This window comes from Uloborus diversus, chromosome 7 (assembly GCF_026930045.1).
Source record: "Uloborus diversus isolate 005 chromosome 7, Udiv.v.3.1, whole genome shotgun sequence".
NCBI classification, from domain to species: domain Eukaryota; kingdom Metazoa; phylum Arthropoda; class Arachnida; order Araneae; family Uloboridae; genus Uloborus; species Uloborus diversus.
In genome coordinates, this window is record NC_072737.1 from 102,162,045 (window position 1) to 102,189,984 (window position 27,940).

General features: G+C 34.6%; 1 protein-coding gene across 2 annotated transcripts in view; it reads right to left on the bottom strand.

Moving 5' to 3' along the window:
* Positions 1–27,705, bottom strand: part of LOC129225959 (vacuolar protein sorting-associated protein 41 homolog) — a 67,133-nt gene extending 39,428 nt beyond the window's left edge. Inside the window, exons 1-8 of one of the 2 annotated variants that reach the window (XM_054860515.1) lie at positions 27,628–27,705; positions 16,812–16,859; positions 14,443–14,538; positions 10,019–10,102; positions 8,173–8,247; positions 7,945–8,079; positions 2,716–2,835; positions 2,535–2,602 (exon numbers count right to left, since the gene is read on the bottom strand). In XM_054860515.1, coding sequence (XP_054716490.1) covers positions 2,535–2,602; positions 2,716–2,835; positions 7,945–8,079; positions 8,173–8,247; positions 10,019–10,102; positions 14,443–14,538; positions 16,812–16,859; positions 27,628–27,666 — 665 coding nt within the window. In that variant the 5' untranslated portion in view covers positions 27,667–27,705. Of the gene's footprint in view, positions 1–2,534; positions 2,603–2,715; positions 2,836–7,944; positions 8,080–8,172; positions 8,248–10,018; positions 10,103–14,442; positions 14,539–16,776; positions 16,860–27,627 lie in introns of those variants that run through there. The other variant, XM_054860516.1, reaches the window with a different exon arrangement.
* Positions 27,706–27,940: the final 235 nt, after the last annotated feature.

Below are 27,940 nucleotides of genomic sequence, written 5' to 3' on the forward strand. Positions count from 1 at the left end.
TTATTATTATTTTTTTTTTTTGCGTTCTTCATCGTACATACACTTGTTTGTTATTGATGTTAAGTTCGGTTGTGCAAAAATACAAAACATTTGTACTGTACTCTATATATATTTTCACTGTTTGCAGAAAGTGTTATGCATCAATACAGTTAAGAATTTGAGATAGGACAATTTTTACCTGATTTGTCCCCCATTTTAGTCTTGTTGGGAAATGTGTCTTTACATTAAGTTCATAGAACTAAATAAAAGGTTTACAGAACCCCAACATCAAAAAGCCGTGCAGTCTGCCAGTAAGAAATAAAACATACTCAAAGTAATTTTAAATAAATAACATTTATTAAAATATCACAGTATACAACAATAAACATTTGTTAAATACCAAAAATAATTTAGAGTGTACAAAACCCCCCAATAATCACAGAAATTTCAAAGTTAAATTATTAAATAAACACTTTTAGAAAAAAACGCGAAACATTTTAGAAAAAATTGTAAAATGTCACCTTCCTGCGCTAATGCGCATGTTTACATTGCTGAAGACTTCTTGACCAAGTGTAATCGAAGAAAACTGTTCCATCATGCACCGGCCGATAGGCTTGCTTAGTTCTAGAAGAACCTCTTCAAATACCGGAAAGCAAACTTGTGCATCCACAGGAATCACACCGGAACTTTCTGGAACTCTGGTAGGAACGTCTAGGAAATCCAATCATGAAGGTCACTCTGAAGGACATCGATGATTTCAAACTGATGACAGTCCCACACCACCACAGGAGCACCGGTAAATCAATCCAGGTATTGGCCAAGTTTAAGTGTTAGGCCTAATTGCAATGAACTTCATCTCCTGCGAACCTCTTCAGCAATGTTGACATTTTTCCCTCCATATACTGGAGTAATTTAGAACATTCTTGAACAACAATTAACACTGAATAAAACTTATCTCAAGCCCAGCTTGAATTCAAAAACGTTGCATCATCAACGGCTCGAGCGCGCCGCAACTTCAATCAACAACCTAGCATAGTTGCCGAACCTTCAAAGACCAATCCCTGATTGGTCAACAAAAAAATGGCAAGATGCCAATGGGGAGTAAACACAAACAAAAAGTGAGCACTGAAAATATTTCAATCAACCTATTTATACGTTCTATGACCGCGATACGTCATCCCATGACACACCCTACTTTGCATTGGAGATATACATCTCAACTATTCCTGATTGAGTGATTTAACAATCTTTCTATTCGTTTTTTCGGCTCAAAGTAGCCAAAAACATCTCAACCATCGGGTGTTACGTCATAGGATGATACCGATGTTGCACGATCATGCCCGAATCAATTTCAGTTATCCGCCGCTGGGACACAAGACGCGGAGTGGCAAAAACATATCGGAGGTAAGTTTCAAAAAATACTTTAACATTTGTAATTAAATTAAAAGCGCTCCAAGATACTGAATAAAGGCTTTTAAGCCCAACAGTCTTTTTGCGGTTATCCGCGATTTTTATTATCCGCGGCAGTTGTGCCACCCAATTCCGCGGATAATCGGGAGTTTACTGTACTTTATTAACAAATTTGAAAATCAAGCAAAGGCAACATTAAAACCTTTTATTTTTAACTGTTTGATATTTAATTGCAAAATTAATAATGAAATTACAGTGAAAAAAAAATGATTTTGAGAAATGATGTCACAGAAAAGAAAATTTTAAATATACTTTTAAAAAATATGAAAATTTTGAAATAAGAAAAAAATAAATAAATAAAAATTTTAAGACAGACTAATATGGAAAAATGCCTGAATCTGCGAAACTTGAAATGTCAGCATATTCATTAGCAGAGTATTAGATTTCCCAGATTTTTGCTATCTTAAGTGTCTCCAACCAAAACTAGAAATCAATTTTCTGTCCTAAAATCTTAAGAAACCAAAGATTAAAAGCTGGTGAACAATATGAATTTTTACAGATGGCATTCGCTTAAATCAATTTGGATGCAACTAGATTGACATTTTCGAGAGTGCGTGGCGAGAAGATGAATTTACAAAACCTCATATACTGAAAACAAACGATAACAAAGGCTGAAAATAATGATCTGTGCAAAATTTTTTTAGCTAAAGGAACAGAATCGCATAAAAAATAAAAACGATTGATATTTTTAAAAGCGGATGCAATTGAATTTTGAAATGCGCAAAAAATCGGGACTAAGCCAAAAAATCATAAAAACAAGCTCCAAATGCATAAACTTGATGATATTCTTCTAAAACTGCCAAATATACTAAAGGAACTGCAACATTAAATGCAAAATTGCAGTTTTGGCACAAGTTTGTCCGGTTTTGGTGCAGAAAAGTCCATTTGGAATTCTTTTGGAGCAGTTTGGCGCAGGATCGGCGATTGCCGCAGTTTGGCATCCCTGATTATAGAATTTAATTAAAATCAGAAGATGAAAGAAATGGAATGAAACAAAAGAAGAAATGAAGTAAAAATACAAATAGAGGGTTTTTTTTCCTTGAAAGGTAGAGTAAGTGCTTTTAAAAATTATTTTAATAACTTACAAAGGATCGTGATCTCTTTGTATAACAGTAATGGTTCTTCCTGAATTAATGTCATACACTCGAACAGTCTGTAAAACAATAAAGTTGGAGAAAAAATAAGCATTGTGAATAGAGAAAAAGGAAGGAACATAACTAATGAATAGTAAAAAGATCATATAAATAAAAGCGTTTAATAATTTACCTTGTCACTTGCCCAGACAATGAATCGTTCTTTCCATTTCAAATTTCGTATGGCACCTTCTCCTTGGTATAGCACATTAGGTTTGTAACCAGTCAAGATATGTCGTTCATAAAGAACAACCTGCCATGGAAAAATAAATACTCAATCATAAAACACATGAAAAGCAGCAAACAGAAGGGGGGGGGGGGAGAGAAAAGAAATCACTGGCAAACACTCCACTTATGAAACAAAATGTTGTAAATACCAACCACAAACAAATGAAACTATCCTGATATATACCAAGTTTTACATCACTGATTTTCCTTGATATATAACAAGTGCATTCTATATTACTATTAGAAATGAATTTACTTTTTTTTAAATTAACAATTTATAAATCATAATATGCTTCATATTATTCACATGAAAATTTATATGTACTCTTTTAAATAAAAAAATCAACAAAAGGATTTTTTTTAAACATATGAATTATAATTAATGCATAGTTAACTTTACTAAAAATGGTCTGCAATTGCGTTTTTAAGTCTTTAATTTCAAAAAATGTTCAGGGAGGGGACTCCTGAATCTTGTTATATCACCAAAGAATGACGAAAATTGAGTTTTTAAACTTACAATACAAGAAATAAAATGAAGAGGGAGAACCTCTGATACTTTTTTCCTCATGCCATTATGAACGACTAAAATCTTTGTTTTTAGGACTTGCAATTCGAAACATTGAGAGGGGATGCTTATCAATCAGAAACTCCCGGAGCCCTATTACTTTCTCTAACGGCAACAAGCACGGTCTATAATGGCGTGTTTAGAACTAAATTTCGTAAAATTTCTGGTAGAGAACCCGTGGAGCCGCTATTTCAATCTACTCGTATTCAAGTAATGACCGACCATATGCTAAATCAGAGGTTTTATCAGTTCTCTCTCTTTTTCCAAAAATCTGAGACAGCCGAAAAGTTTCAAAATGGTCTCCTAAATAGTTTAAACAAAACAGGAAAAGTTACTTTAACTCATATCTTTTTTCTAGCGACTGATACATGACTCTTTCCTAAAAAATATTTTTTGTAGATACCTGAAAGTATGACTTTTACACAGGGGCGGATTTTGAAGTGTGGAGGCCTCGGGGCAACGAAGGAGTGGAGGCCCCTAATCAGGGTTTGAAAAGGTCATCATATTTTTGAAAATATCCGATACTTTGATATATATATACGAATATTTTGATATATATGTATATATCCGATATTTTCTATCCATGAAAGTTAGGATATTTTGTAAAAAATTTATTGTGGGGGTCCCTTTGTTGTAGAGGCCCCAGGGCAGTAGCCTCGCCTGCCCTCCCCTAAATCCAGCCCTGCTTTTATGGCCATACGCTTCATATGTTCTAACATTTTAACCTAGCGCAAAATGTTTACTTTTTTTTCTGAATAAACGTATTTTTCCCAAAAATTATATTTGTCTACAAAACCTTACTTCAGGTGTTAACCATATTTTCCTCGAACGCCATTGCATAAAGGCGCTCAAAATACATTTGCACGACGGCGCCGATCAGGCTTGCCGCGGGCCTGATCTTACTCATAGAACTTCTTTTGGCTGTCTTTTGCCGAGCTCCGGTATTGTCAAGAATTTTCCTTTTTTTCCGTGGCAGGTGAAGGCACGCAATATGGTACTTTTTGCATCGAGCCAAGGTTGATTTTCGCGTATGGAAGTTGGACAATGGGCCCCCTTCTCTCTACTCAGGGACTGTATACTGAATAGGCCGTGACCTAGAGCCCCTGATATTTGGAGGTGCAAAATGGCAAATGTTGTAATATTTGGCTACTTGAGAGCCCTGAAAAAGTGTGTGTGAGTGTGTTTTGCAAAAGGCCTTTGATATCTTCATTGGGGGACCCTAGTAAATAGGTTCTGGGGTTCTAGCGGGGTCCCACTGCGTTCTAAGTTTCATAAAATAATGATTTCTGTGACTTTTTTTTAACGCTCCTATGTTTAAGCTTTTTAAATAAAGTTTGATTCACAGAAAAAATTAATAACATTCAATGAAAACAAAGCTCAAAATTTTTTTGGGCCCCTTCCAATTCTGGGGTCCCCCACGTTGCAGGGTCTTGTGGTACATAGTTACGCCACTGTGTCTGGGGGCCTTTGCAATATCACTGGTAGAAATGGGGAAAGGTTTCACATAACTATCATTGATGACTATTCTCGACGTGCATCTTTGTATCCTATAAAGTCAAAGAATCAGGTCGCAGTAATTTTCAAACAGCACATTACTAGGGCTGAAAGATTTTTGGATAAAAAGGTACAAGCCATTAGGGCAGATAATGGGAAGGAATGTTAACCATAATTTAGATAATTTTTTTAAAATGCATGGTATTAAACATGAACTTGCTCATTATTACACACCAGAGTAGAATGGTTCAGCAGAAAATTATAACAGAATTATTGCTGACTGTACCCGTGTCTTATTAATACAAAGTGGTTTACCAAAGATATTTTGGCCAGAGGCAATTTGTATTTTGCATATACATGGAACAGGTTATGCCATACAAATCATACAAATCAGGGCAAAACTCCATTTCAACTCTATAGTGGTAACAAACCATCTGCAAAACATGTTAAATGTTTTGGTATAATTTCATTTGTGGGTATTCCCTGGCAACGTAGTAACAAATTGGATGCTAAAGCCCAAAAGGGTATTATGATTGGATAGGCATTTAGTACTAAAGGTTATCGTATTTGGATACAAGAAAACTAACGCAGCAGTTGAATCCATTAATGTTTCTTTTAAAGAATTATATTTTTACAAAGACCATCTTCATTCCAAATTGAAAAATAGCACTTTAACTTGGCCTTTAACTTAACCTCTCATCCAATCAAAAGTGATTCGGATTTAGAAACTGAGGGGGAGCAAAGTTAATCTGACATTGATGTGACAAAAATCACTAACAGAGAGTCTTTCTCTGATAATGAATCAGATTCTGATAGAGATTAAGATACTGAGGGGGAAACGTCAGACGATAACAACTTTAATACTATGAAGAATCCAACATGGGTCAGAAAATTTGTTCGAAGACCCAATGGGTCAAGAAATGATATCTATTATTTTGAAAAGGGCCAATCTAAAAGGTTAAGATCTGTTTATGACGTAAGAAAATATTGTGATAAGTAAAACCTTGCTTTTGAACCATCCTTATTTAATTTTCAAGGAAAAGACACCTTTCAGGGGGAAATTGCAAGCCATAACTCTAGTTCAAGTGTAAGTGAATCTTGACTAGAATAAGATATTAAAATTCCACGCACTTATAAACAGACTCTTAAGTCAACAGAGCAGGATGAATGGCATGATGCAATGAAATTGTAACTTCAATGTATGCAGGATAGAAATGTTTGGACTTTGGCCAAATTACCTGCGAATACCACCCAAATAGGTAGATGCTGGGTATATACAATTAAGAAATATGAACGGGGGATATTATAAGATATAAGTCAAGGCTTTGTGCTCAAGGTTTTTCTCAAATTAAAGGATTGCATTTTGAGGATACCTTTTCCCCGGTAGTTCAATTTGGTAATATTCGTTTTTTCTTCATCTTATTAGTAGTATGTTAAAATGGCTAAATGTTCAATGTGATGTAAAAAATGCTTATTTGTATGCTCCAATTGACGAACAAATATATATGTGTCAACCATTGTTAATGGTTAATAAACTTATTGTTTATAATAGGACTTTTTCATCACTTACTGTAAGATGATTCACGAAACAGAAAATGAATTTCAAATTGATAGTTTGACTAACTCTATTTACACATCACACTTTGCTAATTTATTAGCTTTGAATTATTAGTAGTCTAAGCAAAACTTGGGCTATTACAACTTCTGCGATATACTAGATAATTATAGTCCATCAGGATCTGATGCAGGATTTATAAGTCATATATTAATACCAAAATAAAAACATCTTCTAACATTCTAACATATGAAAAATATACAAAAAAATTTATTTATAAAATCAGTCTTTATGGTCTTTTTTCAAACTACTTTTATTTTGTGCTATTTTATTTTAAATTTAATTGTGAAAAATCAAAACTCATGCAAGTCATCATCAATAATTGCATTTAAAATAAATTTTATTTTTAGACTCTTCAATTTGTGTTTTCCCGAACAAAGCATGTTACCAATTCTTGTAGAAGTTACTGATCAAGTGCTTATTTCCATCCGTATTATTTCATTTATTAAGCTGAAGTTCTCAGATACAGAGGTTTCTATTATTTTTACTGACTGAAATGCTGTGCAGCAACAAAAGCAGTTGAAGCCATGTATTGTATTTTAGGCGAAGAGGAATGACTCGATCTGACCTGTAAATGGCTCAACTACCGGCTTGAACCACTGAACCTGAACAGAGCTTCTGCTTGTCAATTTCAGGATTCAGCTATTTATAATTAGTGTTAAGGCACTGGAAATTATTTACTTAAACAAAACTGCCGTAAAGCAAAAATGAAGATATTCTCTTACGAAAATTACTTTTACAAGTTGCGAGGGTTGTCTGTAAAATAAGTTTGTTCATTAGCCACGAGCATGCAAATCGCTGCTATGCGCAATCTGGCAACCCTAGCCTGTAGCTTGGTCTCCCCCACTCAGTTAAACTCGCCGAGGCCTTTAGTATGGTTTTGGCAGCCATTAAGAATGAAGCTCCCGATTTCTTCTCCCGCCAAATGCAAAGTGCGATCAGAAGACTGAAATGCTGAAAAATGTTAGAAGAGCCATACAGAATAAGAAAAGGGGCATGCTGACAAAAAGAGTCCGTTTTCATCAGGACAATGCTTGTCGGCACACAGCTCACATAACCACCTCTTTCATTATGGATTTTATATGGGAAAGTCCTACACCCTCCCTACAGCCCAGTCCAGGTCACAAGCGATTATCATCTCTTCCCTGGTTTGAAAAAATGTCTTGGTGGTACGAATTTCACAACCGGAGAAGAGCTGAAAGAAGAGGTTCTGAGTTACCTTCGCAGCGCAGAGGGAGACTTCCAGACAAAGACATAAAAAAGATGGTTACCAGGATGAAAAAGTGCATAGAAGTCACTGGGGACTACGTTGAAAAATAGTTTAAAGTCCAAGATTTCCAATGATGTATTATTAGATGCAAGTAAAAAAAATTTTAATTGAGAAAAAAAAATAGGGAAACTTACTTTACAGACAAACCTCGTAAAAACAACCAACACACAGCAACACATTTATCACATACCTTGTCTTCACCAATAATGAATCTACGATTTCCACTCGACTTGGAGAAATTTGGATCAATTGCAACAGATCGCACAGGTCTTTCTATAGTGACAGATGTGCTAAAGTCAGAAGAATAAAGTCCATGAATGGCAACCTAAAAACAGTTTTGAAACTCAAGAAATTATTTTTACTGCAAAAAGTGGATATATGTTATTTATAAATATGTTTATTAAACTTTAATAGTTACTTTTCCATCATTTGAACATGAAGCAATGTAATCTCCTTTTTCATCTATGCTAATCTGATTCACAGTAGTGACATGCTAAAATAATGTCATGAATTAATGGAAAAAGAAACAATTTATGCAAACGATTCTTCATATTATTTTTTAAAAAATACAGCAATGTTTATATTATGCTACTTAATTAAAAACAGTTTTACGTAATCCAATAGCAATCTTGAACCACTTCTCTGACATATGTATGTATAACACATGAAACCTTAGGTAAATTACTGCAAGATTTATAGATATTTAAATGTAGGATATTTATGATATAAACAAGTAAAATGTTACGCTCATATCAGGGTCGGCAAGTTTCTGCCGAAGTGGTTAAAACCACTGGTAGAAACCGGTTAAAACCGGCATGGCAAAAACCACTTTCTGCCACTTTGCGGCAGAAACTGGCAAAATCTCACAAAATGAAAAATAAATTCTTGATATACAATAGAAAATGCATGGAAAAAATAATTGTTAACCAAAGCACTGTAATTTTATTACAAATTATCACAATTCAAAATCAAATGTTACATTGTTTGGACCCTGCAATTGCCTCTTAGAAAAGGTGGTTTCAAAAATTTAAACAGGTAATCACTTTAATACGCACAAATGAGAAATTTTAGAATATTCTTGAAACAGAAGCGAGCAATGTTCGTGAAACTTTCATCTGTTGTATAATTGGTCCACCATGTAGTAATTGGGGTTGTGGTAAAAATTTGACTGGAAAAATAAGTTTTGAGAAATGGTGCCAATTTGTTTTGAAAAGCTGTGACATTAGGTAAAAAAGCTAGGCAAGTAAAATTCTGGCAGTTTCTTCTTGAAGCACATGACATGATAATTTCAATTACAAACAATTTAGAGGAAGCATATAAGTGAGCAATTACAATCAGTAATGCTGGCTTAATTCTGTATGTCACTCCTCTTTCCTAAGCACCCCCATATGATTTTTTTATCCTTTGTTAAACTAATCCAAATACTACGAGCCTCTGCAATTGAAAAGTTCCCTTTCTGAACTAAATCCAGGGCACTAGCATTGGATTTTATTTTTTTTAAATGATGAAATGATGCTTAATTTTTTAATTTGCTCAAACAAGTATCATTTACTAATTACTTGAGTTATTAAAGACATTTTTAAGTTTTTGCCAGTTTCTGCCACTGGCACGGCGAAAACTAGTTTTTGCCAGCAGAAAGCCAAGAACTTGGCTCATATACATAGGCGGCTCCTATGGGAGGACAAGGCTGGCAATTGCCCCCTCACTTCCAAAAGACAGGGTGCTTTGCCCCTCCACTTTTCTTATTTAAAAATTAACTTTGATCGAAAAATGATAAAATTGATGGATTCTCGTGTTAAAAAAGAAGAGTTAACTCGATAATTGTGCATTTTATATTTTTCTCATGTAAATATTTCCTAAAAATTAAAATGCTGATTTGAATTGGAAGAAAGACATCTGTTCTGATTTTTGAGGCTGTGCCCCAATTTGTTTTGGAAAAAGTAATTTAATCAGGTGCATAGTAAAAATTCTTTCAGAAAAAATCAATTTCAGAAGCACTGCATACCTAATCTGCTCTCTACATCTTTTTTGACCCCATAATTTTTTGGTGCAACAGCCGCCTATGCTCATATAAATGTCCCACATTATAAACCAGCATTTCAAAACCTTTTTCTTTTTCAACTAATCATTTCAACAATAATAGAGTCTCAGCGTTCCAAGTAAACTTATATATTTCTTTATGATATTTATCTTAGCATTGATAGATACAAAACCTGCATAACACTAGCCTGGACATTTAAACCTTTGGATAAACTTATACTTGCCAACAATAGTTCTTTGTTTCGAATATTATTGCCTTGATGATCAAGAATATGAATCACTCCTAGATGAGTTCCAAGAGCTAAAAACTAAACAAAGATAATTTTAGCCATTTTACATTTGAAAATATGAATAAAAAATAGTTGCAACATTTAGAACAGGGTGGCGACAAGAACTGTGAAAAAAAGTTCCCTGACTTTTCCCTGATTTCCCTGATTAAGTTCACCAAATTTCCCTGATTTACGTTACTAATGATAATAGTTTTCTTTCTTTGCTCTACTTGAAATCCATTGTATGTATGTATAAAATGCAGTATTTTAAACGTTTTAAGTTGTGTAAAGTTGTTGAACAAAAGATATATTTTAAAAATATGCTACTTTTTCAATAAAATGGTTTAAAAAAAAAAAAAAACATATCAAGTCAATTTTTTTGGGGGGAAGAAAACCTATAAAACAGTATATTAAATTTTTCTACAATGGAAAGATTATAGAAAATTAAGAAAAAAAAAATACTTTACTTCCAGAAACCACTTAGCATAAGAATTTTAAGAAACTATTAAAATTACTCATAAAAACATATGTGTATTTATGATAGAACTAAAAAGTAATTGAAATTATTTTGAACTAAGTTTTCAAACAATATAATATTTGTTGCAAGAATAACAAGTAATAGTGAAAGAATAGAAGTAATGTAGTTGTTATTATATAACTAATTGACATATTTATGCAAAACAGATGAAACTATTTGACATCCATTCATAGGGAGCTTTTCTCTAATCAAGAACATAGGTTTTAATGAATGAATACAGCACTTTAACAATAAAAAAAATAAAGATTTTTACTTAAGTACACAAGTTAACTCTATTTCAAATGATTTCAATATGTAACGAAAAAAAATATTAGATTGCTTTTGTAACAAAAAACTTTGAAATGCAAGAAAAAAAAAAGAAAAAGAAAAAAAAGCAATTAGTTAATTCCAAAATATATAAAAGAATACAACTTGGTTATAAAATTAAAGAATCACTTAAGTCTGAAGAAAAGAAAACCTTTATAATCTGCGGTAACAAATAGTATAACGGCAAAAAAAACGTAAGTTTTTTTAATTGAAAGTTCAATTTTAGCAATTAAATTAAAAACGCGAAGAAGTAATAACTTTTACGCTTTTATAATATTAATTCAAAAACCAAAGATTTCTTCTTGAAATCGTGACTACAGTACGCTAATTACTTCGAGACAATGGAATAAAGGCAAAGGAGCTAAGGCGTTAATGAAGGCTTCCTCTTTGCCTGTATGGTTGTTTATTTTACGTAGCAATGAAAACGTAATAGGAAATTTCAAGCTAGGTAAAATAAACAACCTAACAGACACAGAAGCAATCTGAGGAAGTTCATCCTGTGGTTAATAAGTAAGATTCAATACTTTGACGTTGAGGAAAAAAGATGCACAAATATGCGGCAGTGTATAATCGCACCTCATTAATTTTACCTTTTTTTTTTTTTTTTTTTTGAACAGATTGGCGGAAAATGCATAGGGAATTAGAGTACTTAATTTTGTAAAGCAAAAAAAAAATTTTTTTTTTCTTCATAAAATAAATTTTCCCTGATTTTTTGTTATTTTTTCAAAATTCCCTGATATTTCTCTGACTTTTCCCTGATTAATAAAGTTCCCTGACTTTTCCCTGATCTGTCGCCACCCTGTAGAATATCATTATTACTATTTTTTTTTCAGGTTTTTTATATTTTTTTAATGGAATAGATCAGGGATGTCCAACTGGCGGCCAACGGGCCGCATGCAGCCTGCCCACACATATTGTGCAGCCTGCCATCTTCTTATTCAGCATGTTTCTTTTTTCGACATTTTATAGTATCAAAAAGCATCTGAGACAACCATTCTTGATCAAGCTGGGGTTCTCTAAATTTCCTCTTGATTGCTCTTTTGCTCCTGTCATCGTATTGGGAGAAAAAGGTACAGGACATCTATAGGTCAAGGTCAAGCAGTCCTACCCTGCAAGCTGTATTCAAACGAATTCCTAGAAATCGTATTGCCTCGGGTTGCCGGGGGGAGACAGGGAGGGAGGGAAGAGAAACATTTCAGACATTGTTGTCAACTTTTTCAAACTGTGGCTCGCCATCCCGCCATATGATCAGTGACCGGAATTCTGGTCTGTGGGCTCTTTGCAGTTGGACAGCCCTGGAATAGATCTATCTTCTTGTAGTTTTATCTTATACATCTTTATTTAACGCTATAACCACTAGAAAATCACAGTAAGATATACAGATTCAGAGCATAATTCTTTAATGAAATGAAGTAGGGGAATGTGGGGCAAAGTGAAATAGTTAAAATGACTGAGTTTTTTCAAAATGAACAAATTGAAAATTTATTTTGAAAATTACAGTACATGAAGACAAAACATTCTAATCAAACTTGCATTGAAAGGTTTTTTTTCTTGCAGTAAATTCACTTTCAAGGGGAAAAAAAGAAAGAAAAGAAGGAAACTTTTCCTTTTTTATCCATGGGGCAAAGTGAAAAATGAAATATTTTTCAAATAAAATATTTTCTATTCAATTATAGAAAATAATTTTGATCACATAAATCAGTAAATAAAAGGTTGTAAACTGAAAAGATACTGAAACGATAAACTGAAAATTAAATTAGTTAATTAATAGATGAAGAAAAATTAATGAACAAGAAAAAGAGTAAAATGAATAAGAAAATAAGCGAATGAATGAATAAATAAGTGGCTTACTAAATGGAGAAATGTAAATGAATGAATTAATAAATGAATTAGTACTTAAGTAATTTAGTAAATGATTGGGGAAGTAAACAAAATAAGCCCCCCGCATATACTTGACTAATGGTAAAAAATACTTAAAATACAATATAATTTCAATTTAGCGATACCTGATTTAAAGATTTCCTCAATTTAGTGATACATTTCACTGGCCCAAATTTGGCAGCACTGAAAGACTATGCTCTTTGATTTAACAATATTTATTTAACGATTAATTTTTCCAGTCCCTTGAAAATCGTTAAATCGGCGTTATACTGTACAAATAAACTTAATAATAACTAAATAAGTAACTCACAGAGGATTAGAAGGCCTCAATAATTATTTAAAATGTTAGTAACAAGAACTTGATCATTTTATTATAACAAAAATAATTTTTGATATGCAACAAAATATTAAAATATGAGTATCATTTTTTGAAAATTGCCTGTATTATGTGCATCTCTAACGTAGATCTGGGCCTGCCCTGAACTATCACAGATTGCATTATATTGTGATTTTAACCTTTTATTTGCAAATTTCAGGAAAGAGCATTCGATTCTCTAATATCGCTAAAGCAAGCTTGAAATTAGTAATGGAAAATATTCGAGAAGGAATCTCAATCCCATCTCACCTAACTTTACCACCAAAACGTTCTGAAAATGGCGTTTTTGACATCAATTTTTCAAATTTTCACAGGTTTTTTATCTACCAATATGATAATCTACTCAGCTTTATAAGAGGTTTTTGCCTGAGCATGGTTTTGGCTACTCCAGACTCATGAGCATAAAGCTAGAGCGCAGCCAATCTCTGGATGCTGTAATGGATATTTTCGGTGTGCCTGTTGCTGGTCGTCGCTTTTGTATTTGTATTTGTATTTCAACAGCTTTCAACCTCATCTAGAATATTTTGCATCTCTTCTGCATAACGAGGATAAGATAAATGAACCTATATCCGTGATTCGAACGAGCTATGTCTACAACTGCCAAAAATTGTAGCACTGAAGGGGAGGTGCAGTCTCACAGACCGCTTCTAAAGAATACAATGAAATTTAAACCAGATGTATTTGCCTAAATATACTAATAAGCAAGGGGGTCACAAAACAATTCAAGGTTACAAAACAAAAAGCTATTGGGAAAAACCATTCAATTGGACTGAAAATGAAATAGGGGTGATCGGATGAACTTTTGAGCGGTTTGTGAGACCGCACCTTTCCTGTTAAGGGTTAATTAAAATGAACATGAAACACCAGCAGACCTCATGGTGGCTGTTCATAACCTTCCACCACTGCCTTGTTAACACCAACTTGCTCATAAAATTCACTCTGATAACACTAGATGGTTGCACAGTATTCATGGATCAGTCAGCATCAGTTATACCCGCCTAAAATTCTTATTATTTAAATTCAAACTTACAACTCTCTGTTATTGGACCCTTGTCTGTTACTGGTGCCGTTACCCTAATTGTAAATTATTTTCTTCAAAAATTTCAGAAAAATTCAGAGGCCAAAGATTAAGTGTCCAGTGGGGGGGGGAGGGGAGGAAGCTATGTTTATATCACAAGGTAATATTTCACAAAAGAGTTCATTTATTAAAAACCTTCAAAGGCAAGTTTGATACAACAAAAGATCGACTGTGGATTAATAATGCTAGTAAATTTTTACCTTTGGATGAACAGAAATACAACTAGCAGCATCCTTTCTCAAAATATTTGGAACATCATTTGTAAGTCGTTCATAGCAAAGCTTGGGTTCAACTTCCTGTATTTATATAAAATAATTTTTATGAAAAACAATTGACTGGCATAGAAAAGAAATTTACATTCAGATGGCATTTACATGAAAATCATACAGCAAACAGTTAAAAAATCCACACAAAAAGAGGTGTTCTCATGTAACAAAGAACAGGAGCACAACCATTCAGGAGATTTAAATCTGTCCCTTTGCCACCCTCCAAGAAACATGAGTTTAAAGCTTCGTTGTCAATCCTAACAAATTAAAATAATTATTCACATGAAAGGGCTGTGATAAACCAGTCAGTTGAATTTCCATGAATACAGAAGGCATCGAACAATTGTAAAAGTTGTTCAAAATGTATTCAACAGGAACCTTTTTCAGAAAATAATTAAATCTATCAAAAAGATGAGTATATTTCACGTTATCAGGATGTTACATTGTAGAAAATGGATGAGAACTTATATTTCTTTAATGGAAAAGTAGTATTGACAATATCACATCCTATATTCTCTGGACCTTTCCAAAAAAATCTTTCAGTATTCATTTATGTGAATTTTAAATTATTTTTGATTATTCAATTAAGTTAGTGAAATTTACACTCTCTCCTCCCCCTACTCTCATATTTTTGCAAAAAATATACAATATATGAATTAGCATACGATCAGAAATGAGCAACCTTTATCTGAGTATAGTCACAAAATGTACGTGTAAAACATGATTAGTTCTATGCTAATGAATGCTGAGAGTTTTATGAAAAGTTAATTTTTCCAACTGCAAACTCAAAAAAAACCTATATGGGGGAAAGCTCGAAGATCCCTTTTTGACTTTTGCATTTGAGAAAGTTGTTGGAATGTACTGGAAGAATTTTAGCTTCTTATTTGAACTGAAAGATTGTGCTCAACCCTCCCTCCCAAACTTCATACCTATGGGGAGGGGAGGGTGAAAAAAATACATTGAACTGAAAAAACAATGCTACATATTATAATGTACACTACAGTAATATGCATATATAGTACAATAAAATAATTACTTACACAAAAAAAAAAAGAAAAATTAATTTGAATTTTGTCATCTTGAATTCAAATTATGTTTTTCGCAATCACGAGTGTGTGTTTGTATGTGTGTGGGGGGGGGGGGGTATGTGTATGTGTGTAGGCATGTGTGTTTGTGTCTGTGTGCAGTCATGAGTGTGTGGGTAGTTGTGGGTATGAGTGTTTGTGGGCGTGGGGGTGGGGTATGTGTATGTGTGTGTGTAAGCATATGTGTTTGTGTCTGTGTGCAGGCATGAATGTGTGGGTAGTTGTGTATATGTGTAGGTGTCTGTATGCATGCGTGCGTGTATGTGTTTGCGTATGTGTGTGTATGTGTGTGTATGTGTTTGTGTGTGTGTGTGTTGGTGCGTGTATGTATGCGTGTGTGTGTAGGATATGGACGCAACCTGGAGACGGTTTTCGCTAGAGGAGCAGCATCGTGAGGCCGGCTGCCGCGACGGGTGGTGCTGGCAGAGGGTGGTGCCGCGCCGGTGGGAAAAAATGATAGCACGCCAAAAACAGTCAAATGAAAGCAATAAGCAATCGTGATTGCTCAAAAAAAAAAAAAAAAGAAAACAGCTGGGGAAATTGAATGTTTCTAAAACTGTGGCATTTTCCATACAATGGCTAATGTTCAATTGAGGGGTCATTGAGCACACTCTTAAAATTTGAGTAAGAAGCTAAAACTTTTATAGCATAGTAAATCTAAAACAAAATAGAAAGTGGCCTGAACTTTAGCTCGAAAAAAGTTTTTGTAGTGAGGGTTGTTTGTTAGGGGCAAGTGCCTCTAAAGCTGTTTTTCTCTTTTTCGTAAAATAAGGCTCTACTATTTGTTTTTAACATCTTGATATTGATATTAAATAACCTCGAAAAAATTTCGGATTTTGCCTCAAAAATTGGTATGTATAGCCAACATAGACGCCCGCCCCTTTCCAATTTGAAGATCCATTTTAATTGTTGTGAAATAATATAACAAAAAAAGCCCATCTATTTGGAATTGTGAGTTTTTTACATTTATGAAATAAATCAATCCACCCTATGAAAAGTCATTTTTTAATCAATCATTAATTTTTAACTCTGAAACGCAAATGGTAAGGACACTTTATATCTCGGTTCCTCCTATACTTTAAGTTCAGGAACTAGCAAAAACACATAAAATTTTCTTTAGATTTAAAGGAGATACTGAATTCTGAACATTAAAAAAAATAAATAAATTAGTCGTTTCCCTTACTAAAATTATCATCTAGTTAAGAAGGTATAATATACCTCTTCTTCTGTATCATCTGAACTTGTCTCTTCTTCCGATTCTTCCATCTGAAACATGATTCGTATAAAAGTTAGTTGTTTTAAACATTTAACGGAACTAATGTCATATACCCCACCCTTGGCAACTTTTTCCTGTTGGCACCAAGAAAACAATGTATGGCGACATATGTCATACATTGTTCTTAGCAATGCTTTTTTAGTGCCAACAGGAAGAATTCAAATAAAAAACATGATCAAAGCACTTCAAAACACAATATATATATATAAAAACAACATAAAACCACAGCAAAAAACATCGCGAACATTTGCTTCAAAAATACCAGAAACTAGAAAGTTTTTGTACACAAAAAAATTACTAGAATTACTATCACAGCTCACTAAAGAAATATGTACCAATAGAAATAAAAGCTATTTTCTAACATGCATTTCATCCAACAAAAACTTTTTCATACTATACTTAAAAAAGAGCAAAGGGATTCAATATGCAATGTTTAAAGCAGAAAACATACCCAAAATATAACTATTTCAGCCAAAAAAAATGCTTAGTTATTCAAATTTTGATGTATGAAAAGTAGAAATGTCTCGACAGAACATCCCATACATAAACAATACAAAAATATAATACATTAATTTGCTATCCAAAAATGCTTTCAAAATACTACCAAAAATATACTGTATCTCAGCAAAAACAACCCTGTTGTAAAAATTTCCCCGCCAAGAAAACCTTTAACTCTTCCCCACAAAAAAGGAAGCCTTTATCTTAAACCCAAAAAACGCTCAGCCTTAAAAAGTCATATCTAGTTTGCCCGCCAAGTATCTGCCAAACTATCACCCTCCCTGTTCTCCTCTTTCATCACACCTACTTCCGTTAGATCCTCCTCCCACCTTCAACTCCTCAGAAATATGGATAGATCCTTTAAATTGTTTATCTTGTTGGGCGGGAAGCTTTTCTACTTGAGGTGGTTGCTTGGTGAGTAAAAAGCTTCCCGCCAAACTAGATAAACAATTTAAAGGATCTATCCATATTTCTGAAGAGTTGAAGGTGGGAGAAGAATCTAACTGAAGTAGGTGTGATGAAACAGGAGAACAGGGAGGATGATAGTTTGGCAGATACTTGGCGGGCAAACTAGATATCATGACTTTTTAAGGCTGAGGTCTTTTTTTTTTTTTGGTTTAGGATGAAGGCTTTCTTTTTTGTGGGGAAGAGTTTAAGGTTTTTTTGGCGGGGAAATTTTTACAACAGGGTTGTTTTTGCTAAGATATCACATCTTTTTGCATTGATATTATTACTTTGTCTGTATTTTAGAATTGAGAATTTCAAGTCATAAATATTCAATTGAAACAACGTTGTTTTGTGTTTTTAAGGAACAATAATGGCAAGCTTAATTTTACGTCATGTTATTTTCTGACCAGTAAGATTCTATGTTCGTTTGGTGAGAATTGGGCCGATTAAATTTTATTGCAATCCTTGTATCCTCTCTGCTGCAAAGAAAACTGCTTGGATAATAAAATACTATATATTTAATTATATTGTTTTCAAGTATTTTACAAGTTCGCCATAAATTCTATTACAGTTTATTTATTTGGTGGATTATTCAACATTTCCATGAAGTTTTTTTTTTTAATGTTTTACAACTCGCGGTTTATATCAATCTAGCTTTTATTTAATGACTTATTTTCTTAAATCGCGGATTATTTTACGTTTTATGGGATAATTTTAATTGTTGGGTAATTTATCTTTCTTTTGATAGAAACTCTTTGTCTTGTTTAATACCTTGTTTTGTTTAAAAGTTCACTAAAAGACAAAATAACGTATGTTATGGCCAAGCAAAAAAAAGAAAAAAATCAAACAAACAAGTCTTTAAATATTTTAAATTTGAATAAGTCAGAAGATGTATGCAACTGTCCTACTCTACATCAAATCGCGGATATCACAAATTTGCCACAGCAACTACGTATGCACGTAGACTTAGCTCATTTCAAAAGTCTAGCTTAAATTAATTGCAAAAATTTTGTCTGTTAACAAATTACTGCAAAACACAGATATCCACGTACATATATCATATATTTCAATTCATAATGTGTTATGTTTGTGAAAAATGTATTAATTTAGAAAATAAGCAAACCAATAAATAAGTGCTATTCTTCGCTCTCAATTATAAAGTTAGATGTATCATACAAACATATGCGTAAAGTTACATATAATATGTCACGCAAAATATTTTCATGGTTTAACCCCACTTTCGCTGACATTAAAAATTTCTTCCCCCTTTAATATATCAAAACTGAAAAACAGGAAGAAAAAAAATTTCATATCGGCAAAATTGGGGTTGGGGGGGGGGGGACTGTATTTTAATCTTATTCTTTAATGTTTCTCTGCTTAAATCTAAACAAACTACATAGAATCTTAAAACAGAAAGCCCATTGAGCTAAGTGTGCGCGCATGCGCAGTCGCTGAGGCAAATTTGTGATATCCGCGATTTATCGTCTAGGATGGACTGTTGGATCTGTTTTATTAGCCTTGATTAAATTTCATTTCCAAAGACAACTTTTGAATAATCGTTAGATCTTAGATCTGTTCTAGCCTTGCAACTGCAGTCAGAGATTAACAAACCCTATAAGCTGAGAGTAAGTACATATGAATTTAGGAGAAATTAGTGATTTTTAAACTTTAATTACTCAGTCCCATGATGTCCCTGGGGTTCAAATTTTTGAATATGTCTTCAAGGCCCCCCAAAGAATATGTATACAAAAAATCATTGCCATAGCCCCCCCCCCCCCGGGGGGGCTGCTGCAGAACCCCGGGAAGGTGCGATTTGTGGGGTAAAAACGAGGGGGGAGGGGAAGGGGGGTCGAACGACACAAAAGGCACATCAGTAGGGCACAAGGAATGTGTGTGCGAAATTTCAGCTTGATTTCTTTTCTGTCTGGGATGTAGCCCTGTCAAAGAAAACGAAAACTTTTTTGAACAGCGATTTTATAACTTTGGCGTCAGGGGCCACTAGAGATTGACTGTACCAAAAATCAACTCCATGGGTCTGGATGGGGCTGAGATACAGAGGGGTGAAAAACCCAAAAAACCCCAACTTATACTGTCGTGTAAATTTGTTCTTGGTCGCTTTTATTTTCTTTTGTCTTTGGAGGTGGATTTGCTTCTGTTGGCTGCTGATATTTGATTTCCTTGGCGGGGCGGGACGCTCCCGCGCAGGGGCAGTGAGGTCCCAAACACATTGGCTAACAGGAAGTGATCATAAAATCGGTTTAATATGAATAAAAATTAGTGTTTAGTAACAATTAAAATTTTGATTCACTTTCTAATAAGTTATCATACAAAACAATTCTATACTAAAGTTTTTATACCTTTCAGAAAAGATTCAATGCGTGATTTTTAGATTTGGAAGAGCAGGGAATCGTGTTACTAATCTATCAGTGCCCAGTGTCGTGCTGTTTTACCAGTACAGCTAAATAGAAATCATTTTTTGAGCAATCACGACTGCTTATTGTTCTCATTTGACCGTTTTTGGTGTGTGTGCCTTTTTCAACTTGCACCAGAAGCCTTTGCAGCACCACCGCCCACCGTCCTCTGCTGGTGGCGCGGCTGCTCCGGTTTGGAGCTATCCACTTCTCCTGGGCGGAGGCGTCCATGTCCTACACGCACGCATGTTAACACACATACACTCACACACGCCTACGTGCATACACACAGGTCTACGCACACACACTACTATGCACAAGTAACCGCCCAGGAGGAGAGGCAGACTTGGTGGGGGGGGGAGCCGTTTCTAGAAACAATAACTCCAATGAGTAGGGTCCTGTCTCAAATCGTGATTGCGAAAAACATAATTTGTATTCAAAATTTCAGAATTCAAATTAATTTTCTTTATTATTTTTTTTTCTTTTTTGCCCATTGTGCTTCGAAAATAATTCTTTCTAACCTCCTAACACATAAAAAAAAACTTTCTCTACTAGCTGAGCGGATTGGAATAGTTAAAAATTATTCAGTAAGTTATCGCCCTATAGCCAGGGCTAAGGCAGAAACACATGAAATACACCGCCAGCTCAGTCAATTCCAGCCAAGGGCTGTAGCTTCGTCCTTATTAGCACTCAACAGCCGGCATACAACAATCGCCGGGCTATTGAGTGCTAATAAGCACGAAGCTACAGCCCTCGGCTGGAATTGACTGAGCTGGCGGTGTATTTCATGTATTTCTGCCTTAGCCCTGGCTATAGGGCGGTAACTTACTGACTATACCTGCCTTGCCTTCAATATTCGAGTTGAACTGAACCGTTGTTTAGGTCACTCGTCTGGTCAGTGCTAATTCTTTGTATCAACTACCAGTTTGTTTGGCACTCTAGGCTTCCGTAAGAGGTTTTCCACCTCCAGATTAGTCACTCCTATGCCGGGCTGTTGAGTGCTAATAAGCACGAAACTGCAGTCCTCGGCTGGAATTGACTGAGCTGGCGGTGCATTTCATGTAATAAAAAATTAATTGATGTAACAAAGTTATGTATATGAAAACACTTTTTATATATTGCTCTTCAAAGTCACACAGGGAACTTCAAAAATTGTGAGGGGCCTAATTTATCATCATTGAATAATCTAGTCTCGTCGGCGCTCTCAGCTTCAATGAGATGTCATCTGCCTCCAGTTCTGTTATTCACTATTCTAGATGGATGAGTCCATAACAAGGATGAAGCTGCAATCTCTGGATGTGATAACCGGTCTGTTGGTATATTGCTTGTAATTTTTCTTGCCTCATGCCAAAAGTTTTACTCATAATTGAAACATTTTATTTTTCGTTTCCAAAATCCAATCCAGATAATATAGAGTCAACCATACAGAAAAATAATTATCATCAAATCTTGTGTTAATTTCATTCAAAACTAAATCTATTACAAAATATTTAAACATCAATGTTTGATTTCACATCATTATTTTGGATTTTGGGTCACTCTTTTTTTTCTATTCGCCTTTTTAAAATTGCCACGAAGGAAGAATTTTTTTGAAAAGTCTCAAGATTGATTGAAATATACATCTAACATGTAAAATGTATTTTCAGTTTCAATTGTAGATTGAACTATGGTAGTATCCCAGACAACCACAAATATCTCAAAGACATCTAAACAGGTCTATAACATGTCCAGACGTCTTTTAGATTTCTTAGACATCTGAACAATGTCTAAAAATGTCTAAATCATTGATATAGATATGTGGACATCCTAAGGATATCATGGTATCTCCAAATCATGGACATAGATATTTGGACATCCTAAGGATATCCAGGTATCTCCAAATCATGGATATGGATTTGTGCATGTATTCCAGAGATCTAGGCAGTAACATGTTTGTTCGGGTCCCAGTCGGAATGAAAATCTGCAACGTACTTTTGAATGTGCTGAGGAATTCGTGGATGTTATTTTGAATATTTTCAATGCTTCTTATAACTCGGGGACGGTGCCAGAGGACTGGAAGCTGGCTAACATAACGCCACTCTTCAAGAAGGGGTCTAAAGGTATTGCTGGGAATTATAGACCTGTAAGTTTAACTTCGGTGATTTGTAAGATTTTCGAAACTTTGATCAAAATTAAGATCATGATGTTCTTAGAGACTAATAGTCTGTTGACTAGTTTGCAGTATGGTTTCAGGAAAGGTAAATCCTGTACTACTAATTTATTGCATTTCTACGACAAGGTTACCTCAGCTTTAGATAACAAAAAATGTGTGGATGTTGTTTATATTGATTTTCAAAAAGCTTTTGACAAGGTACCGCATGTTGCTCTTCTCAGCAAGTTAGCTGACATTGGAATAGGAGGAAAAACTTTACTTTGGGTTAGAAATCGGCTTACTGGTAGGAAGCAAAGAGTAGTTGTGAGAGGAAATCATTCTAATTGGAGTGATGTTTTAAGTGGGATTCCTCAGGGATCAGTTTTAGGGCCTCTTTTGTTTATTATATTTATGAATGACATCAATGAAAATATTTCTGGAAGCATGAATTGTTTTGCTGACCAGGCCCGTGTCCAGGATTTCACAAAGGGAGGGGTTTCAAAGATCTTTTACAAATCATTTCTCGCAGTGGTATGAAAACACCTCTTGTACCAAATAATTCATTCCTGTTTTATGGTTATAATCAAGCAATGGAGTACTTTAGGGGCCAGAGCCATTGATTTTAAAGCGCATTACTATTCCTAGGAAGAGATAACAAGTATAGTATTATATACATGTAGGGATGTTTGTGACCCCTCCCCTATTTCCCCAAATTCCGGCTGCGCTACTGGATAGAATGTTGTTTTACAGCTTCTTCAGAAACAAGCCTTTTTATCTGTTAACTACACTGCATATTGCAAAAGGTATTAAAAATTTCGCACAAATATTTTTTTTTACATGCTGTATACCAAAAAATATTCCCATTGGATGTTTTGTATTGTCAGTCTATTCAGTGGTTCTTTTGCAACTGGTTTTCTAAAATATAATTTCAGTTGGTGAAGAGTGGGCACTCGTAAATCGCTGAAAAAAAATCAAAGAAAATGACTTAAAAAAAGAGCACTGACATAAACATTAACACTATAACTAAGTTAAATATCATTTTCTTCATATTGCTTTTATCATTATTCTCCCCCAATGGGAGGGGTTTAACCCCTAAAACCCTCCCCTTGGACACGGCCCTGTTGCTGACGATGTAAAAGTTATGGGGATTGTCGAAAATGAAGAACAAGTAAAACAGCTGCAAGAGGATTTATATCACATTACTAAGTGGGCAGATAAATGGGGTATGGCAGTTAATGTAGGGAAATGTCAAGTGCTACACTTAGGTCATGGAAATAAGCGTATGAGATATCGTTTACAGGGTTCAGTCATAAATCAGGCAGAAAATGTTATGGATCTGGGTGTCTTTATAAATCAGGACTTCAAGTTTAGTCAACAGTGCAGTATTGCTAGTAACAAAGCCAACAAAATGCTTGGGTTCATCAATAGATCTATTTCAAACAAATCTAAGAAAGTTCAACTGCCTTTATATAGGAGTTTAGTAAGACCTCATTTGGAGTATGCTGTTCAGTTTTGGTCACCTTATCTGAAGAAAGATATTTTTGTATTGGAAAGGGTTCAAAGAAGGGTAACTAAATTAGTAAAGGGACTCTCAGATTTAGATTATGATACCAGACTTAATAGGCTTAACATGTATAGCCTGGAGCAAAGGAGAGTCAGAGGGGACATGATTCAGTTATTTAAATTTATCAAAATGAAAGATGTAAATGGATTAAATTTTTGCGGGGAAAGCAGGACAAGGGGTCATTGTTTTAAGCTATTTAAATCTCAGGCTAACTTGGAAATCAGGAAAAACTATTACTTTAGCCGGGTCGTGGGCACTTGGAATAGATTACCGGAAGAGGCGGTAATGAGCAAGGGAGTGGATAGCTTTAAGAGGCAAGGCCGTATCCAGAATTTTTTTTCGGGAGGGGCCCGGATTAGCACATTGCCCTAACACACACACACATATAGTATATATAGACACACCAAATGCATAAAAATGTTAACATAGAAGACTTTTTGTCTTGATTTTTAATGATTCCACTGTTTGGACGTTGTTATTTTAATTTCTTATTTTTCTTATTCACCTTGTAGTGGTAAGGATAACAGGAGAGTGTCCCTTTAAGTCGGTTGTAGAACATCCATAACTTCAGGGGTGCTGGGGGCTTTCCCCCGAGAAATTTTCGAAAAAAAACACTCTGTATTTTGAGGCCTTATATTAGGTAATTGGGACTACAAAAATATGAAAAAAAACTAGGCAAACAAAGTTTTTTTAAAGTTATACATTCTTTTGCAAATCAAGATCAAACAAAATAAAAATTGCTTGCTCGACAAATCATGGAACTCAATGGACAGAGAGGAGAAAAGAGAAGCACTTCCTCATCTGCTCATATCGGCTTTTAGTGAAGTTTGTTTTTGATCACTCCCCCTATCCCCATTTTTTTCCTTAAATGCCATAAAGTATGAAAATTGTACAAAATAATTTAAAAGAAATAGTGTAGACATTCAGAAAATAAGAATGGAAGAGTAATATTCTGGACATTTGGACAATTCATACTTTATTTTCTTGATAAGATACAAAATTGAAGAACTTTTCAAGGAATTTCAAAAACATAAATAATTTTCAAAGACTATCGAACAGTTGAAATTATTTGAAGCTCTTTATTTACACTTTTCAGAAGTTGATTGCACAGTCTTACAAAATGAGTATAACTTTGTAAGACACACTCGTTTTAAGTTAAAAATAAATGTAACGAAATATTTCTCGAAACAAACTTTTTTTTTTCAATCACAAGTAGTGCAGAAAATGAAAGAGAGTATAGTAAGTGTTATTTTTTTTTCTCATACTAAAGGTATTAACAGTATGCAGTAGAAGTAAGAAAAAAAACAATAACAAAAGAACTTCCATGATACTAATTCGGCATTAAATAAATGCAAGACAAGAAACATAGCAGTCACAAAAAGGATCTGGAAAATTATGTTACAAAAACGCGAGAATCGTGATTTTTGCATTTTTTACTCAGGATGTATCAAGGAGCTGAATTTGGCACATCTTGGTAACAAAATACTCGCCTAATCGGAAACTAGGGGCCCAGTCTTTGGGGAGTCCCCGGCTCGAAATCAGTACAGTGCAAGTTTTATAAGAGTTTTAGGGGGAGGAGTCCAGGGTCGTGCATAGAGGGGAGAAGGGAAACCTGTTGGCCGGGGCCCGAGCTTAAATGGGCCCAATATTTTTAAACCTAGGGTTGAAAATATGGGTAAACAATATTGAGGGGGCCCAAAAAAAGCATTTGTGACAGCCCCAAAATTTCTGTGCACGCCCCTGGAGGAGGAAGTGCACAGAAGTCAGATCGGTAGACTTGAAAAGTCTACCGAACTGACAAAGGGCCTGCTTTAACCCTGAACTGCCCTGAATTGAATTGGGAAAGAGATCAGGAAGTCCTAATTAAAGGTCTAAATTTCAAGTGTGCCTTGCAGCTAATGAGAACTGGAACTGCTTTTTCTGTATTTCTGCAAAATATTATAAATTTTGAATAATAGCAAAATTAAGAATTAAAAAAAACTTTGTCATTTTCATTTTCTGACATTAAGAATTAAAAAAAAAAACTTCTGTTTTACGGTACAAAACATTTCGGGTTTCGGGGGGGGCCCGGGCCCGTCAGGCCCCCCCTCTGGATACGGCCCTGTTAAGAGGGCCATTGATCTTCATTGGGGACTAATTAATTGACTAGGACCAGCCTAGCTGGGCCCAGAGCCTGTTGCTGGTCGTCACATTTGTATTTGTATTTGTATATATATAGTAATAGCTGTTGAAGAGGAAAAAAATTAAGACTGAAAAAAAACAGAAGCGGAACGGTATGATAAAAGGTTTTCCCTGACACATGGGCAGGGGACAGCTGATTCTCTGCCCCTATTGAGCGAAGTTGCTACTCTTCCCCTCTGACCTCCACTCTTCCCACCAAACCGCTACTACTCTTGGTTAGTATTAGACAACTACAATTTCGTTCGGGCTCGGTGAAATTTGCCCACCTTTCAGTTGCAATGAATTTCTTCGTGTGTTATCACCCGCCGTTTTTCGCTTTCTGATTCAGTCATTGCGATTGGCTAAGGGCAGAGGCGTGGTTCTTAGTTTCGGGGGCAGTTTTGAGCGAGCCCGCAGCTCTCAAAGCTGTGCACAGCGCTCAAATTAATGAAATTTAAGCACTTTTTGGTTATGTTTAGAGATATGCGGGGAGGGGCTAGATGTTTGAAATCTGTTGTTCACCTTACTTTTTTAAACTGAAACACAAAACGATATTTTTGTTAATAATGTATTTTATTAATTATAATTTTTTGGGTGGGCCGGGCCCACACTGCCCAAAGCGACGAGCCGCCCCCGTCCAAATAAGACCAGTCTCATTGCTAAACATTTCAACTGCTGATACAATCATCTATTAATATTTACATTTTTCAAAATGGACAGAATTGAGCAATATGATTTAAATTAAAAAAAAAAATATTAAATTGTTGTGCATGAATATCAATCAAATTGCTTTACAACTGGAATCATAATTGGAGAATAAAATTACCATAATTTTTTGTTAAAGACACGTCTAGATAGAAAATGTTATTCTTCTAAAACATTTCTGAATTAAGGCGATTTTTGTGCCTCGGTAGCGCAGTTGGCAGCGCGTCAGTCTCATAAGGCAATTTCAAAAGTTAAAGTGGATAAGGAAAGCTTTATCAACGCGGTGCACAGTGAATTTTAAACTACATTATTTCCTTGTGAATTATCTCATTTACCAAGACAGAAAGTTTTTAGAGGATGAAGCTTAAAAATTTCGGCATAGGCGTCTGAAATATGGTTCAAAACATATGACACTCCCCTTTATTTGCAAAATATTGTTTATAATTCAGAATGCTAGCCATGAGCTGAAGTTTATAGGCCAGTAATTATTTCAAATTAAACTGTGAAACACACAGAGAAACTAACGTGTATCTCAGAGCACAGACATCTAACCATGAATACATTTTAGAAATATTTTAAATCACACACATTGCATTCGAAAAACATATTACGAACCAAAAAAATTTCTAATTTCTTTTAAAAATCAGCGTTCATAAATATTATTTTATTTATTTTATCTAAAAAAAGTCCGAGATGCACACAATTATTTCTCACAACTTTCGAAACTTTTTAGAAGCACTAATTTAAGTTGTAACACAGCACCGATAAACATGACAATCATATTCGTTTCGCCTTTATTGCGCACTGAGATATTAATCTATTAATGCATAAATTTATGTTACCTCATTAACTGCACTTGGTTCATCTTCCACTGCCTCCATACCATAACATGCAACGAAATGACACCACCCCTTCTGTTTACATTACTATTCAAAACGCTCCTTCGTTCAAAACACATTCTAATGATTATCATTTTTTGCTTTTTATTCTGCAACAAAAATAATGAAAGCACCATTTCATCACATTTAATGCTTTATTTTTAAAAATTAAAAAATATATCGTTCAAAAGGTTCGTTTAAAATAGAAAATAATTCTTACTTTAAGGATTCTATTAAATTCGCGGATGCACACCAGTGAAGTTCGCTAGGGACCAAG